Source organism: Callospermophilus lateralis, chromosome 3 (assembly GCF_048772815.1).
Source record: "Callospermophilus lateralis isolate mCalLat2 chromosome 3, mCalLat2.hap1, whole genome shotgun sequence".
Lineage (NCBI taxonomy): Eukaryota > Metazoa > Chordata > Mammalia > Rodentia > Sciuridae > Callospermophilus > Callospermophilus lateralis.
In genome coordinates this window covers 96372670-96388838 of record NC_135307.1, presented here as the reverse complement: position 1 = coordinate 96388838, position 16169 = coordinate 96372670, and the positions used below count along the sequence as shown (strand labels likewise).

Below are 16169 nucleotides of genomic sequence, written 5' to 3'. Positions count from 1 at the left end.
TAAAGATGTAGAAAAACTGGAACCCCTATGTATTGCTAATGGAAATGTAAAATGGTACGGTTGCTATGAAAATGATGTGGCGATTCCTCAAAAAATTAAATATGGATAGCTGGTCCTATAATCTCTGTTACTCAAGAAGTTAAGGCAAGAGGATCACAAGTTTAAGGCCAGGCTGGGCAATTCAGCTAGACCCTGTCTCAAAATAAAAATTTAAAAAGGAAAAGAAAGTGGGAGGTATCCGTGGTAAAGCACTTGCCTAGCAAGTGCAAAGACCCGGGTTTAATCCCTAGTACAGGAAGGCAGGCAGGCAGGCAGGCAGGCAGCAGTCAGGCATGCATATGGAATTCACATGTGATCCAGCAATACCACTCTTGCTATATAACCAAAAGAACTGAAAATAGGGACATGAACAGATATATCTACATCTATGTTCATAGCAGCATTATTCATAAAAATCAAAAAAGAAAATAATCCATGTGTACGCTGACAAATGAAATAATAAAAATGAGGTATATTCATGTAGTGGAATAGTATTCAAAACCAAGAAGGAAAAAAATTCTGACATGCAACTATATGAATCAAGCTTGAAGACATTATGCTAAGTGAAATAAGCCAGATACAAAGGAAAAATATTATATGACTCTGTTAATCTAATATATCTAAAGTAGTCAAATTCATAAAGTCATAAAGCAGAATGGTAGCTGCCAGGGACTGAAGAAGGAAGGGAAAATGGGGAATTAATGTTTAATGAATACAGTTTCAGTTGGGGAACATTAAAAAGTTCTAGAGATGGATGTCAGATGGTTGCATAACAATGTGAATGTACTTAATGCCACTGAACTTATAAATTTAAAAATGGATAAAATAGTAAATTTTATGTTATGTGAATTTTTCAATAAAAAATCTTTAATACAATCTAAAAAACACACTCATCTGAAAACGCTCATAATAGTAAATAAAACTCCAAGCAATCTGACACTTGAATGACTTGATTCGAGTTCTGATTATAAGAAAGCTCCTATAAACACAAGACTGCCTTTACATAATTCTACAAACCTATAATGTCAATAACATGAAGTCTCAGTTTCTGTTGCAGTGTTTTTAGGGCAGAAGGCAGAGCAGCTTGAGATTCTGATGTTTTTATATTTTGCTTCACATCATTTGCAAAGGATAACCAGAGTTTGCCAAAGTCTTCAGTTGAGATTTTTAATGGTCTGAAAATAATTTTTAAAATTAGATTTGTGTGCATAAGAATGAAATTCTTCTAAACACATTTTTAAAAACTCATGGAAATAAAATATAATCACTATAAATCTGGGTCCCACAAAATTTATGTTTTTGAACCAAATATAATTAGAATGCTTACTGTCATCCTCCAACCTAATGAAAACACTGAAAGCAGAAGATATTATTAAATTGCAAATGTCTTTTCAATAAACCACTTGATTTTCTCTTTTTCTGGATATTAGTCATTCCAGTAAAATTTTACCAAGTAATTTCATGAATCATTCAAATATAAAATAAAACCTTTCTTTCGAGTACTCTTTTGATTTGGGGTTGATGTGATATTCTAACAAAGCCAGGTAAAAGATTATGAATACAAAGATCTAGTGTCTTAACTAAATTAGACCAAGAAAAAGAATTTAAACAAATATGGTTTTAAAAATAGTTATGAGGGGCTGGAGTTGTGGCTCAGTGGTAGAGTGCTTGCCTAGCATGCATGAGATACTAGGTTCTATCCCAGGCACCACAAAAAATAAATAAATAAAACAAATAAAATAAAGTTATTGTGTCCATCTACAACCAAAAAAATATTTTAAAAAATAGTTATGACACTAAAGATAATATAGTTAACAATGGGTTTCTCAGGGGGTGGGATTATTATTGGAAACTTTCACTTTCAACTTATATTTTTCCATCGCATTTGAATTTTTATAAGCATTGATTTTACATTTAAGGGGAAAAAAAGATACTTTTAAAGATACAGAGGATTTTATCAGTTCCTACCAAACAACTGTTTGTATGACACATATTGTACTTCTTCTTACTAATGTTCATCATGAAAAATAGAAGATCTTCTAAGGCTAGATTTTACCTTTTACAACACCATGCACATAAACCCTCTTTGAAAGATTGATAAACACATTTTTTTACTAAAAAATTTTAAGGAATGGACAAAAATTATAGCAGTGTAACATAACTGGATGCGTGGAGATTAAAAAATTGTATAAATATTCACAGGCATTCTGCATTCTTGGTTCAGGCAGCCTTTATTTTTGAAAACATTAAAAAAACAGTATATTTATAAAACTAAATTAGAGAAGAAGAGCTAAGAAACTATTTTCAATTATTTTAATAAATCTATACACTGCCTAACATAACACAAATGCTATGTTATTAAACTTTAATAACTGTGTTGAGTAATTTTCTTAACAATCTCTAGAGCTTAACAAACTGACTTTATGAAAAACTGATTAAATGAATGAAATACAAATGAAATTTTAAAAGCTAAAAAGTCATGCAGAATCTATGACATTATTCCAGTTTAGATATTACTTCCTTTCAGAAGTTTCTCAAGATCACCAACCAACCCCAACCTAATCAGATGTCACAGTATAATCTCTCATTATGCCATTTATTTTCTCTTAACAGCACAAGTCATAATAACGTATATTTATGTGATTGTTCAATGTCTCCTCCCTAGACTAAAAGCACTCTGAAGATAGGGGCTGTGTTCAGTTTTTAATTGTTCTATTGCCCAGCATTTAGTATAGTGCCTCCGTCTAGGGGAAAAAAAGCCTAAAAAATATTTGCTGAAAGAATAACTAAATTAACATTCCAGAAAATACTTACCTAATGAAATCTAACAGTGATAAGTTTATAGAAAACTCCAGCTGAACAGAATGAGTATCCATCATTTGATAATTTATAAAGCCAGAAAGATTTCCTTCTGTAAAAGGCTTTTCCAACTGTACACTGTATTGAAAGTTTCTGGTGCTTTCTGCTTCCATTACAGGCAAACAACATCCAAGTTGTTCAGTGATCTTTAAATAAAAGTAATAAAAGTATTAAAATAAGGATCAATACCTCTATTATATGAACATCAATTTTCTATTTAATTGAAATGGTAAAAAAGATACTAATATAAGAAGCTAACAAACTACATTATGAAGATGACTGACAACACACTAGCATAGTACTATACAGGCCAAGATTATGTTCACAAGCAGCACTAGAGTTAAAACCCAGGTATAATTTTTTTTAAAGAGTACTAAATTCTAGTCTGGTGGCTCTCAATCCTGGCTGGGACCAGATTCTTTTTTTTTTTTTTTTTTCCCCCCCAAGTACTGTGGATTGAACTCAGGGCCTCATGCATACCAGGCAAGCATTCTACCACTAAGCTATACTCCTAGTCGCTGGCACCAGATTTTTAAAGCTGGAAGAGTTCTTAAAATAACAATAATACAGATTTCTTGCATTCTCATTCTCTACACTTACTCAAGCTGGTAGGGTTCAGGCAACCGGAATAGGTTTTATCTTGGGTTTTATTTTATTTTTTTTCATATTCCACTAGTGATTCAAATGTACATCTACAGTCAAAAACTTCTGCCCTGGTGGATCAGACTGTATCTCTTTTAACCCATTCTAATTCATAGAGGAAACTGGGTCAGTTTTATGGAAGAAAGATATACTGGTCAAACTTCACTGCAACTCCACCAAGGACATCTATATGCTAATACAAGTAAACATACTTCCAGAAATCATAATGGTAGTCTTTTGGAGCTGCAGAAGCAACAGAACAGTTGCCTGAACACTCAGTAAGAAGTAATACATAAGTGAGAGAAAAAGAGTAGATAGTAAACACTATATTCTTACTCTTTGATGTTTTATTTTATTAAATCTATGAATTTGATAAAAGTAAATGAAACTTTACAGTAGTTTTGATTTGCATTTCTCCAATTACTAGGAATTTTGAACATTTTTTCATATATTTGTTGATCGACTATATATTTTCTTCTGAAAAGTGTCTGTTCAGAACCCTACTCTAAGATTTTATCTCATGCCAGTCAGAATGACAGTTATCAAGAATACAAACAACAATAAAGTGTTGGCAAGGATGTAGGGGAAAAGGTACACTCATACATTGCTGGTGGCATTGCAAACTGGTGCAGCCAATCTGGAAAGCAGTATGGAGATTCCTTAGAAAACTTGGAATGGAACCACCATTTGACCCAGCTATTCCACTCTTCAGTCTTTACCCAAAGAACATCAAATCAGCATACTACAGTGACGCATCCACACTGATGTTTATAGCTGCTCAATTCACAATATCTAAACTGTGGAATGAACCTAGATGCCCTTCAATAGATGAATGGATAAAGAAACTATGTTATATATACACAATGGAATATTACTCAGCATTAAAAGAGAATAAAATTATGGCATTTGAGGTAAATGGATGGAGTTGGAGAATATGATACTAAGTGAAACAAGTCCATTCCCAAAAAAACAAAAGCCAATGTTCTCTCTGATAAGTGGATGCTGATCCATAATGGGGAGTGGGGGTGGTCGGAATGGAAAAAATAGAGGAATTTTGATTGGGCAAAGGGGAGGGAGGAGAGGGGAGGAGACATGGGGGCAGGAAAGATGGTGAAATGAGATGGATATCATTACCCTAGGTACATGTATGACCACACATAAGGTGCAACTCTACATATTATACAACCAGAGAAATGAAAAGTTGTGCTCCATTTATGTACAATGAATCAAAATGCATTCTACTGTCATATATACCTAATTAGAATAAATAAATTAATTAATATAAAAAATAGTGTTGATGGGGCTAGAGTTGTGACTCAGTGATAGGGCGCTTGCCTAGCATGTGTGAGGCACTGGGTTCAATTCTCAGCACCACATATAAGCAAAATAAATAAAGGTCCAACAATAACTAATAAAAAAATTTTTAAAGTGTTGAAAAAAATTACAAAAAAAAAAGAGTAAATGAGATATTTAAAGAGTGCAGGAAGAAAGAACCACAAAATATATATTGAAAATAATTTTTTAATAAAATTTTCATGTGCCATTTATTGCTGTATCACTTACAGATATTAACTCGTTTAATCCTCACAATAACAGGCATATACTGTTAACAAAAGGAAGCTGAGGCACAAAACTGCTAAATGTCTTGATCATGTAACACAGATAATAATAAGCTATAGAAGCAAGATCTAAGTCAAGCAGTATGAGTCAAAAGCCTACATTCTTTGCTGTGCTTTATCTAAACTCGCTTTGTTTCTATGGCCTTTCCCAATAAAATCATTATTATGCTTCCTTGTCTCTTTTGAATATTTTGTCCCTACTCAGAACAATAAAAAAAATTATCACATCTCTTACCTGTTTTTATTAAAGAGGTAAGAAGGATGTGGAAGAAATTTACAAACCATCAGACAAGCCAACAGCAGAAACACTAAGTAAGCACTATCCATTTAAGGTAGAATGATAAAACATTCATTGTCTTACCTTGAAATTTTCTGCAGGAAAAATTTCTAAGTTAGCACTTTTCAATTCGGAACCACTCTTACTAGCAACTGACCAGACCATTAACAAACAATCATCTTTCCAAATCTTGTAAGAAGATACTGATACAGCTTCATTATTACAGACCTCCATAAGATTTGAATGCATGTACTCAGTAGTTTCTTCCAACAAAGAAGAAGCTAAAGAGATTCCCTTGGCAACTGAAGCTGCAGTAGATGGAGGAGGATGAAAAATTTCCATGTCGTTATCAGCAAACAAAGAAGGTGTAGACAGGCTGCAATCTGAGAGTTTCTCAACCAAGGGCAGTTCTGTGAGAGACTCAGAATCCAAAAGTTGTGAGCTGAAAGAAAATTTCTTGAATTCTTTGTCTTCTTTCCCTTTCAAAGTATTCAAGTAATTATTTTCACAGGTCACCTTTGATAAAGAACTAAGGGAAGAACAGGTCACACTATGAGCACTGGTTGTCTCTTCACTTTGGGCTTCCTTGCCTTTTGATTTCCTTCTGAACTTGTGGGACACTGTGTCTGCTTTTCCCAGCTACAAAAATAAAACATAATAATAATATAAAAAAACTATTTTACTAGTCATGAGTTTTAAAGATTCTTCTATAATTTCAGGTGAGTAATTTACTCACTTGCTAAAATTCTATCTAAAGCATAGATTAACAAAAAAAATCAGAGATGAATAAAATGTTAAGCCCTAAAATTGTGACAGCTACATAACTCTGAACTATTAGTTAAACCTTGTTTCTCATTAAAAACATAAAATTAGAAAAAGAAATAAGGTCAAAAAGTCAGTCATGAACAATTCCTAAAAACTTGCTAGATTTCAGAATATTCAAAATAATTGGATAAATTAATAACTGTGAGAAACTCAGCACCCCCCCACACACATACACCTTTTTCCCCAGAGCTGTCTTGCAGAAACCTAAGTTACCCTCAATAAAAGGATGTTCCAAACCCTGATTTAGTAATCTATAATAATTGTGGTTTCATAGTCAATGAGTTAATAAACAGGGAAGAAAAGCTGGTTTTACCTGAAGAATCAAATGGCAGAGGCTGACTGAAAAACTCAGCAGGAAAAAATTCTGTAACTGATTAGCAATGTTTGTCACAGACTGAGAAGACAGCAATGGCAAACTGATCTAACCCTGAGGAATGGTCTAAAAATCTATTTAAGGACAATCATGGTATAAGTGTATATTGGCCTCTAGAACCTAGAATCAGTCAGCAGACTAGCAGTGTTTTCAGTCCATGTCTCCATGCTCCTGGGGGCTTCAACATGCATGTGAAGGTAGCTCTTCACATGATTCTAATTAACCAGAATTTTACTTCCCTTTTCATACTTTCTCTATCCCTCTCAAGCCCCAACACCTTCCAATTCTCAACAAATTGAGTTTATTTCATATCTCCCAATTGAGAAGCTGTCAAAGAAGAACATTCCATTAACACACACACACACAAAAAAAAAATAAAATAAAATAAAATAAAGAGGGGAAAGGGAAGAAGGGAGGAAGTGGACAAATATTTTCCATTTTTGGTAGTTATGGGATTCAAATTAGATGTATATTAGACTACCTGACACTGTCCCTCAGGTCACTCTGTTCCTTTTTTTGTTTGTTTGTGTTTAATGCTTTCTTCTGCACTGTCAATCTGCTATTAATTAGAAGCTATAGAAGTCAGAGGGCATCATCATTACAATACATAAAAAGCACAGCACTGTATGTCCAGACAAAACGTCTTAAAAATAAAGGTGAAATAAAAAAGGTGAAGGCAAAAAAGTAAACTTTGACGCTTACAATAACATGAAAAAAAACAACTTACAATAGACCACAGGCCTACAAATAAGAACTAATTAAAATAGAATACATGACAGTGGCTCGGGAGGCTGAGACAAGAAGGTGAGTTCAAGGTTAGCCTCAGCAAAAGCAAGGTGCTAAGCAACTCAGTGATACCCTGTCTCTAAATAAAATACAAACCAAGGCTGGGGATGTGGCTCATTGATCAAGTGGCCCTGCATTCAATCCCTGGTACCAAAAAAAAAAAAAAAAGATGACTTGAATATACCCTAGATTTATTTAACTAAGAGCTTTAAACATTAGAAAAAAAAATAAAAAGGACTGCTGGGGAAAAGCAGTCATCAATCAGGTATGATACAGTAAGAGCATATCCAGTTAGTCCCAATCCTATCTATCTGCTTTCTACTAGCAACACAGAAAAGGTTGGGGTTGAGAGGCAAAAGGATACATGCTAATTTTATATGGTATAGATTCTTCTCCTGCTTGCTCAGAACCAGTACCTGTCTTTTACTACAACTTTCATTCTTTTATTATGAAAATAATGTCAGCAAAAGACAATGTAAAAATCATCATAATCCTAATATCTAATTATCATTATCAAAATATCATATAGTTCCTTCTAGCCTCAACAATTTTATTTTCTTTACGTAAAGCTCTAAACAAGATATAAATAAAACTTTATACACTGCATTTTTTGTTTAACTTACCATAAGTATTTTCATTTCACAATGCAATTCTGATCATTTTAGTGGCTGAAAAATATTCTGAGAGAATATAATTTATGTAACCACTCTCCTACAGTTAGACGTCTATCTATCTAAAATGATTCCTATTTTTCACTATTAAAATTCCACTTTGAGATGTACTTTTTGAACATATTCAATATTGTTTTCTATTATTATTAACAATATTTCAATCAAGCCTCCTTCCTTTAGTAAACTGTCCTACTCACCCACAGGGGTGGTAATACCCATAGTCACATGTGTAGCTTTACTTGGACCCTGATTCTTGCCCTAGCTGACAGGACCGGAGAGAACACCTGGCTTAAGCTGACCAGATTTCCTCCTCAGGGACATAAAAGGTATGTTACTGGTCGATATGGAGTTTAGGAGATGATGAAAGCCAGGGAGGCCACTTCTCGCCATGTATATAGATGAAAGCCAGTAACTACGAGAAGCCAATAACAGGAAACACAAATTCTTTGAGGAGCATAACTGATTACTTACCAAATTGATTGTACCTTCTGATCCTAGCCCAACAAATAATGATGAAGCCAACAGCTGCTTTTCTTTCTCCTCTTTAGATTGTGTAAGCACTTGAGACTGATCCCTTTTTGTTATAACTTGATCCATATTCTCTATTGTTAAATTCTCTTGAGGAATAGGTGGAGCTTCCACTTCATCACCAATTTTGCTTTCCTTCTTAGGAAGATAGCCCTCTTTTCCCCACAATTTCTTTATACCTTCTAGCTTCAAGCTACTTGTTCTAGGGAAATAGATAAGGAAAGCAAGTAAATTTAATAACTGTCAAATAGTTACTTTCTGGAGTCTTTTTTTTTTCAATGCATTTTATTGCCAATGGCCTTTTAAAAGCAGCTTTAGTATTATGTTTTATATACCAGAAGAAAACCTAAATTATTAGATTTCATTTTAGTTATGGCCAGCCTCCCCACCCTCAAACCAAAGAATTTAATGTAACAGAACTCCAAACTTAGTTTTAAAAACCTCAGATCATTTAATTTTCATTTAATTGTTGTACAAAAATAGAAGTACTATAAATCAGTTCCTCTTCTCCATTGACTTTTCAAAAATATCTTTAATTCTGATGGAATAAAATCAGAAATGACTCTTAAGTTTCTTAGCTATATAAAGGGATTAAGCCTAAATTCACAAAATAATAATTCATAAACATAAATTCACTAAATAAAATCTTGATGAAGGCAAAAAAAAAACTATTCAAATACACTCCTATGTATAAATTTACTTTTAATCCAAAAGGTTTTCTCTATGTGAACACTAACTACATTTTCAACTACTATAAATGTCATTTTGTAAAAGTGAAAAGAAGGTTGGTGTTATAGTTTAGTGGCAGAGTGCCAGCCTAGGATGTTCGAGACCCTGGGTTCAATTCCTAGCACCACACACACACACACACACACACACACCAAAAAAAAAAGATTTTTGTTTACATAAGAAAAAAGTTTTTAGGAAAAAAGCACGAGACTTAGGAATTTTTTACAGCTGAGTTGAAGAAAAATTAAAATGCTGATTAGAAGCCAAGTGCCCAATTCAAAAAGCTAAGACACGGTATCTCTGCAAAAACGCCAGAGTCAAATTTAGCATACAAACTAACCTAATGTTTTCCCAAAAGTTACAACTGTGAATCTGGACTAACTAATACAATCATAAGCACAGGTATAAGTAGCCAGACTGTCTCTATTATTCTCACAAAACTGCATGTATCTGTTAATTACTGGACTGTGGTAATCATTCCACAATGTAAATACATTATCAAAAACACCATGTCGTATACCTTAAATACATGCAATTTTTACTTGCCAATTACATCTCAATAAATCTGTGGAGGGGGAAAGCAAGAAAAAAAAAGTCTTTGTACTTGGCTCATCTGTCATGTTTCTAACAGCACTTTAAAAATTTATACTATAAAATAGAGTAGATGCTAAATTTAATCTTTAAAAAATGCTCAAAAATATTTGTACTCATTTTATTACTTGCATCTAATTTGCTGGAATCATGATCAATTTGGTTTTCTGTACTAAACTAATTAAAAATAACAGGTAGTAATATTTCATACTGATACTATTAGGTAGTAAGTAGTTGAAGGGAAAATTGAATGCTAATAAATCATTTCTTACAGAGGACTGGTTCATTTCTCCTCATGATTTTTACTGAGAGATATTCCTTTAAAAATATCTTCATTTCCCCCTTTCAGGTACAGCACAGATTTATAGAAAGTTTTTAAAAGATAGGGGAAAGAAGTTATCTAAAAAACCTCTTGGAAGACGAACATCATTACATGCACATGTATGACTACATGAATGGTGTGACTCTGCATCATGCACAACAAGAGAAATGAAAAGTTGTGCTCCATTTGTGTACAATGAGTTGAAATGTATTCTGCTGTCCAATACAACTAGAACAAAAATAATAAAAAGAAATTGGTGAGGATGTGGGGGGAAAAGGTACACTCACACATTGCTGGTGGCACTGCAAAAAAATTGCAACCAATCTGAAAAGCAGTATGGAGATTCCTTAGAAAACTTGGAATGGAACCACCATTTGACCCAGCTATCTCACTCCTCAGTCTTTACCCAAAGGACTTCAAATCAGCATACTACAGTGACACATCCACAGTGATGTTTATAGCTGCTCAATTCACAATATCTAAATTGTGGAATGAACCTAGATGCCCTTCAATAGATGAATGGATAAAGAAACTGTGTTATATATACACAATGGAATATTACTCAGCATTAAAAGAGAATAAAATTATGGCATTTGCAGGTAAATAGATGGAGTTGGAGAACATGAAGCTAAGTGAAGTAAGCCCATCCCAAAAAACCCAAAGGCCAGGTGTTTTCTCTGATAAGTGAATGCTGATCCATAATGGGGGTGGAGAGGTGGGAAGAATGGAGGAACTTTGATTGGGCAAAGGGAAGGAAGTGAAGAGAAGAGGTTATGAGGGCAGGAAAGATGGTTGAATGAGATGGACATCATTACCCTAGGCACATGTATGACCGTATATAGAGTGGAACTCTACTATTGTACAACCAGAGAAATGAAAAGTTGTGCTCCATTTGTGTACAATGAATTAAAATGCATTCTGCTGTCATATATACCTAATTAGAACAAATAAAAAAACAATAATAGTAAACCTCTTGGAAGAAATCTGGTTGTCCTTGCCATAAGCAGATCCAAAACTGGTCATGGGAATCACTAAAATGACCTCTCATACCTCCAGGATACTCAAAAGCAAGCACTTCTAGGGCAATCATGAATACCCATAGCTGGGTTACAACATCTCTGTACCCCCTTTAACCAAAATATTCCCTTTAATTATTTACAAAACAAAAACAACAAGAACAGATGTCCATAAATCATTTATTGATAAATGACTCAAATATTAGTTTAAGAAAGAAAAAAAAAGATGTGATGAATGCCTTCAATAAAGGACTGTTGCCGAACTGCTGAAAATGCCCAGATCTCAGTCTGTTCAGGGATTGAATCAGCTGCAAAAGGCTACCTTACCAAAGATCATGCTCCTACCAGGGCAGCCCATATCCAATTACTGATGAACAGAAGTATAAAGTTGTGGTCAATCATCTTGGCCCAGCTCAGGACAACTAATTCTGAAAGGTCATTCTAACTTCAAAACTTCCCATGGGATCAGCTGGGGCTGTCATTGGTACTACATTGCCTCTTTGTCAGCCCAAACCTGCTTCTTTCCCTTTCCTTCTACAGATGTGGATCCCAAGGGCACCCACTTAATATTCTACAAACTAAATGCCATTGCAGAATGTGCTTCCCAGGGAATCCAATCCATATCAGCAGGCAAAATGGGAAATGGGGGACAAAAGAATGTAAAAGGAGTCCTAAACTATTTTAAAGATTTTTCTCAATTACTTCATCTGCATACATGCCTATTATCAACACATTTTGCTGTGCATTATTACAGACAGTCTAAAAAGTAGTAAAATAAGTACAAGCAACATAAAACCATTTAATACATAAAATATGCCTCTTAATGATATGAAACATACTGTAAAAGAATTTTTTTAAACGTGAGTCATCTTTGTCTAGATTTTGACAACACTATTATACATGGTTTTATATACTGTGTCTTTGTTTCATTTTTAATCAGACCATTCAGAAACCCAGATGTAAAATCTAAACCAGTAACCACTCAAAAGATTACAGGTATACTTTAACTTAGCTCTAGGAATTCACACTTAAGGTAAGGTTCTATTTAGTAAAGGACTTATAGGTAAGAAATTCTAAATTAGGTTTGCTACTTATTTATGCTCAATTTGCCAGGAACTACAAAAGAGTATCTGTCTTCCCTCTAAAGCTGATTCATCTTGCTGATTTAACACACAGGTTCCCAATCTGAAATAATATGTGAATTATAATCTTCTTTGAAGAGAAATTTTAAGTTCAATTCTCATGTTTCATTTCACAATAATATAACACATATAATTTCTTAGCAGTCTTGCCAAACTTTTCTCTGAGGGTGGTACAGGTAGTAGAGGATTTACAAGGCCCTGTCACATCCCCTAGATCCTCGTTTAGTTCTAAAATAGCAGAGGCTTTCACCTATTATGTAGGTGAAAGGGACTGTGTAAGTTTCTCCCTGAGTTTGGATGGTTTCTGTCTCTCCTTCCCTTGCCCCTCTGTTTCCTCAATTAAAGTCATTCACTTCATTTTATGTTCATCTCTATATCTGTCAATATTCTAATGAAATGGTTATAAGCAGCATTTATCAGAAGAATAACAAATAAATTATGAAAAATGTAGAATAATACACTTAATACTTACCAGGGTACACAAAATCTGATATGCTTCTTAAAAATTTACAGTATATAGTAATAATATACACATTAGTACTATGTGTAAAGTTTAAACACATCTATTTTGAAAGTTAGGTTAGCTCTTATAGTATAAGGAAATGCTGTACAATATTAGTACCTTGAGAGCAATAAATAGAAACCATTGATAAAACAGCCCATACAAAATTTATGGGACTTTTAGGAACTCTTCAATGCTATTATATTAAAACACATTATCACAAATGAGCATCTCTCTGAATTTCTTGAAAACCAATGGAACAATAAACTTCTTGGAAGTCATCATAAAATAAGGAAATAATCCAGATGATACAAAGCAGTGGCAGAAAGCAAATGCTTCAAATGCTAAAAGACATTTAAATACTTACATGTTCTCAATTTTAATAAGAAAAAGAACTTACTCTTTCAGTCCTGTCTCAGCACTATTCCCAGATACATCTGAACCAAGAGAAATTCCAGCAGGAGACTGTCGTCCAGTGAAGCCAGATGAGGAAAAGGAGAGTCCATACGGTTCAAAATTGAGAACTAGAATTTTAAAATAATAGGTTTATATTTAAAAAAAAGAAAGAAAAAAAAATATCAGTTTCCATTCAATACTGAAATAACTGAACACTGAACTCCAGTAACAATTTTTAAACTACATAGGGCTTTGGAAATGATACAATCATATATTTGTAATAATAATAATAAAATAGCTGGGAGTGGCAGCACATATCCATAATCTCAGCTACTCAGGAGGCTGAGACAGAAGAATCACAAGTTAAGCCAGTCTCAGCAATTTTAGCAAGACCTTGTCTCAAAATATAATTTAAAAGGAACCTGGAGACATAGCTCAGTGGTAAAGTGCCTGCCTAGTATTCACAAGGCCCTGGATTCAATCCCTATTCTCACACACATACACACACACAAAAAAAGTAATAATAAAGCAACTACCATTTATTGAGCATTTACTGTAAGTGTTCATATACTAGGTGATTAGAGATAAACTATTCCTTCATTTTTATATTTTTACCTCCCTTAGAAGCTAAAAGACAATTTAATTAGAAAAGACAACAGATAAATTAGGTCTACTGAAAAACTGCCACTCTCACAAAAAAAATTTAATGAGCTATAAATGAAGAAAGGACCATGTTTTGTTTAATAAAATATTCCTAGGCACATTCAAATGAACTGATAAAGCCCTCAATCTGAAATCTCTTACTGACAAAAAAACTTATTCAAGTTCTGATTCTTTTGAATCTGTATAACCTAAATGAATTCAATATGAGCCATGAATTTAATTTAACAATTCTGAATTGTTCAAAATTGTTATTATGGCAGAGCAAACACCAATCTCCATTACCTTTCTTTTTTTTTTTTTTTAAGAAAGAGTGAGAGAGAGAGAATTTTAATATTTATTTTTTAGTATTTGGCGGACACAACATCTTTGTCTGTATGTGGTGCTGAGGATCGAACCCGGGCCGCACGCATGCCAGGCGAGCGCGCTACCGCTTGAGCCACATCCCTAGCCCCCTCCATTACCTTTCAATACTTAGCTAAGTACATAGCAAGCCAGAAAAGAGATATTTCTAGACCTTATGGCCATGTGATTGGATTCCTGGTCAATAAAATTATGCATACATTTTGTATGCAACTTCTTAAAGAAGTCTTCCTGAAAGGGAAATCAATCACTTCTCTTCCTCCCTCTTTCCTTCTGGCTAGACTGCAACTAGTTACTGGAGTGCAGGCAATCACCTTGGATCATGAAGTCACACAGGATGCCAGCACAGCAAAAGAGGTGGAGCTTGAGCTTTTTATACTTATGAAGCTATCAACTCCAGGATACCTATTTCTTTTGGGGCCCCATATTATTTGTGTGTGTTTTTTGTTTTTAACCTCATCCTAACTGGCAAACTTATCTTCTTCAACAGTATAGATTATAACAAAAAGGACTTTCTTAAGCCATAAAAAGTATGTTAGAAAATATAAACTTCTGAAATTATTGTCCACATTTTACAAATGAGGAAACTGTGGCAGAGTTTGTCACAAACTTATCTCAGATTACAAATGTAGGAAATAACAAAGCCAGATACAAATTCAGACACTCTAGCTCCAGAGATATACTCTTTTTTTGGGGGGTAGGGGGCGGTGTTGTTTGCTGGGGATGGAACTCAGGGTCTTGAAATTATTAATTTCACTGGTCAATGAAATTATGCATACATTTTGTGTGCAATTTCTGGGAGGAGTTCTTCTGAAAGGGAAAACAATTTCTTCTTCTCTTCCCTCTTTCCTGCTGACTAGACTGCAACTTGGTTGCTGTCTATAATTTCATTGACCATTGACCTTTATCCTAGAGAGCTGTACTTTCAACTATTATATTATACGGTCTCCTCCAAATGAAACAACACCTAATCCAAAGAGTACTAAATAAATGCTTGTTAGCTAAATGAATGACACAGAAAGGGAATCAGTGTACATGGGCTAAAGGAGGGGGAGCTAATAATCAAGAGACAGGAGTTCTTGATGTAGGCCTAATGTTAAATTATATGACTAAGACCTTTTTTATTTGTCTGTAAAGAGGTAGGACCAGTTCAACAGTTTATAAATGCTGATCTGAAAACCAGGATCAAGCTAACTTCATAGAATCTCCTAATAATCTTTTTATAAATGTAACTAAGCTTTCAAAGACTCAGATTCAGAAAATATATATAAGGAGAGCTCAAAAATATACCTCATTAAAAAAAAAAAAAAACTCGGCAGAAGGATCTCAAGTTCAAAGCCAGTCTCAGCAACTTAGTGAGGTACTTAGCAACTCAGCAAGACCCTTTCTCTAAGGGCCAGGAATGTAGCTCAGTGGTTAAGTGCCCTTGGGTTCAATCCCTGGTACCAATTAAAAAAAAAAAAAAAAAAAAACACATTGTGTTTCTGATTCATAATCATATTTGCCTAAGTTTCTTTAAAGTCCTTTTCAGTCCAAATATCCTCTCATCCTAAGCTTTTCAATGATCCAATTTAACCTGTTATTCAATTCCAGCCTCCTCTTAATATCATCTATGATAGTCAGTAATCAGCCTCTGCATTAACACTTCAATAACAGTACCTAGCTCAAAACTCAAGAAATGTTGTCTACACACTATTAAAAACAGAGTTTGGGCTGGGGTTGTAGCTCAGTGGCAGAGCACTTGCCTCACACGCATGAGGCCCTTGGTTCCATCCTCAGCATCACATGAAAATAAATAAATAAAAATAAAGATATTATGTCCATCTACA

At 34.1% G+C, this 16169-nt stretch overlaps 1 protein-coding gene across 2 annotated transcripts in view; it reads right to left on the bottom strand.

Annotated features, from left to right (window-relative positions):
* Ap4e1 (adaptor related protein complex 4 subunit epsilon 1) overlaps window positions 1-16169 on the bottom strand; it is a 63760-nt gene that overhangs the window by 3270 nt on the left and 44321 nt on the right. The window contains exons 16-20 of one of the 2 annotated variants that reach the window (XM_076850781.2): window positions 13322-13445; window positions 8563-8821; window positions 5521-6075; window positions 2854-3044; window positions 1057-1214 (exon numbers count right to left, since the gene is read on the bottom strand). In XM_076850781.2, coding sequence (XP_076706896.2) covers window positions 1057-1214; window positions 2854-3044; window positions 5521-6075; window positions 8563-8821; window positions 13322-13445 — 1287 coding nt within the window. The remainder of the gene's footprint in view (window positions 1-1056; window positions 1215-2853; window positions 3045-5520; window positions 6076-8562; window positions 8822-13321; window positions 13446-16169) is intronic. The other variant, XM_076850782.2, reaches the window with a different exon arrangement.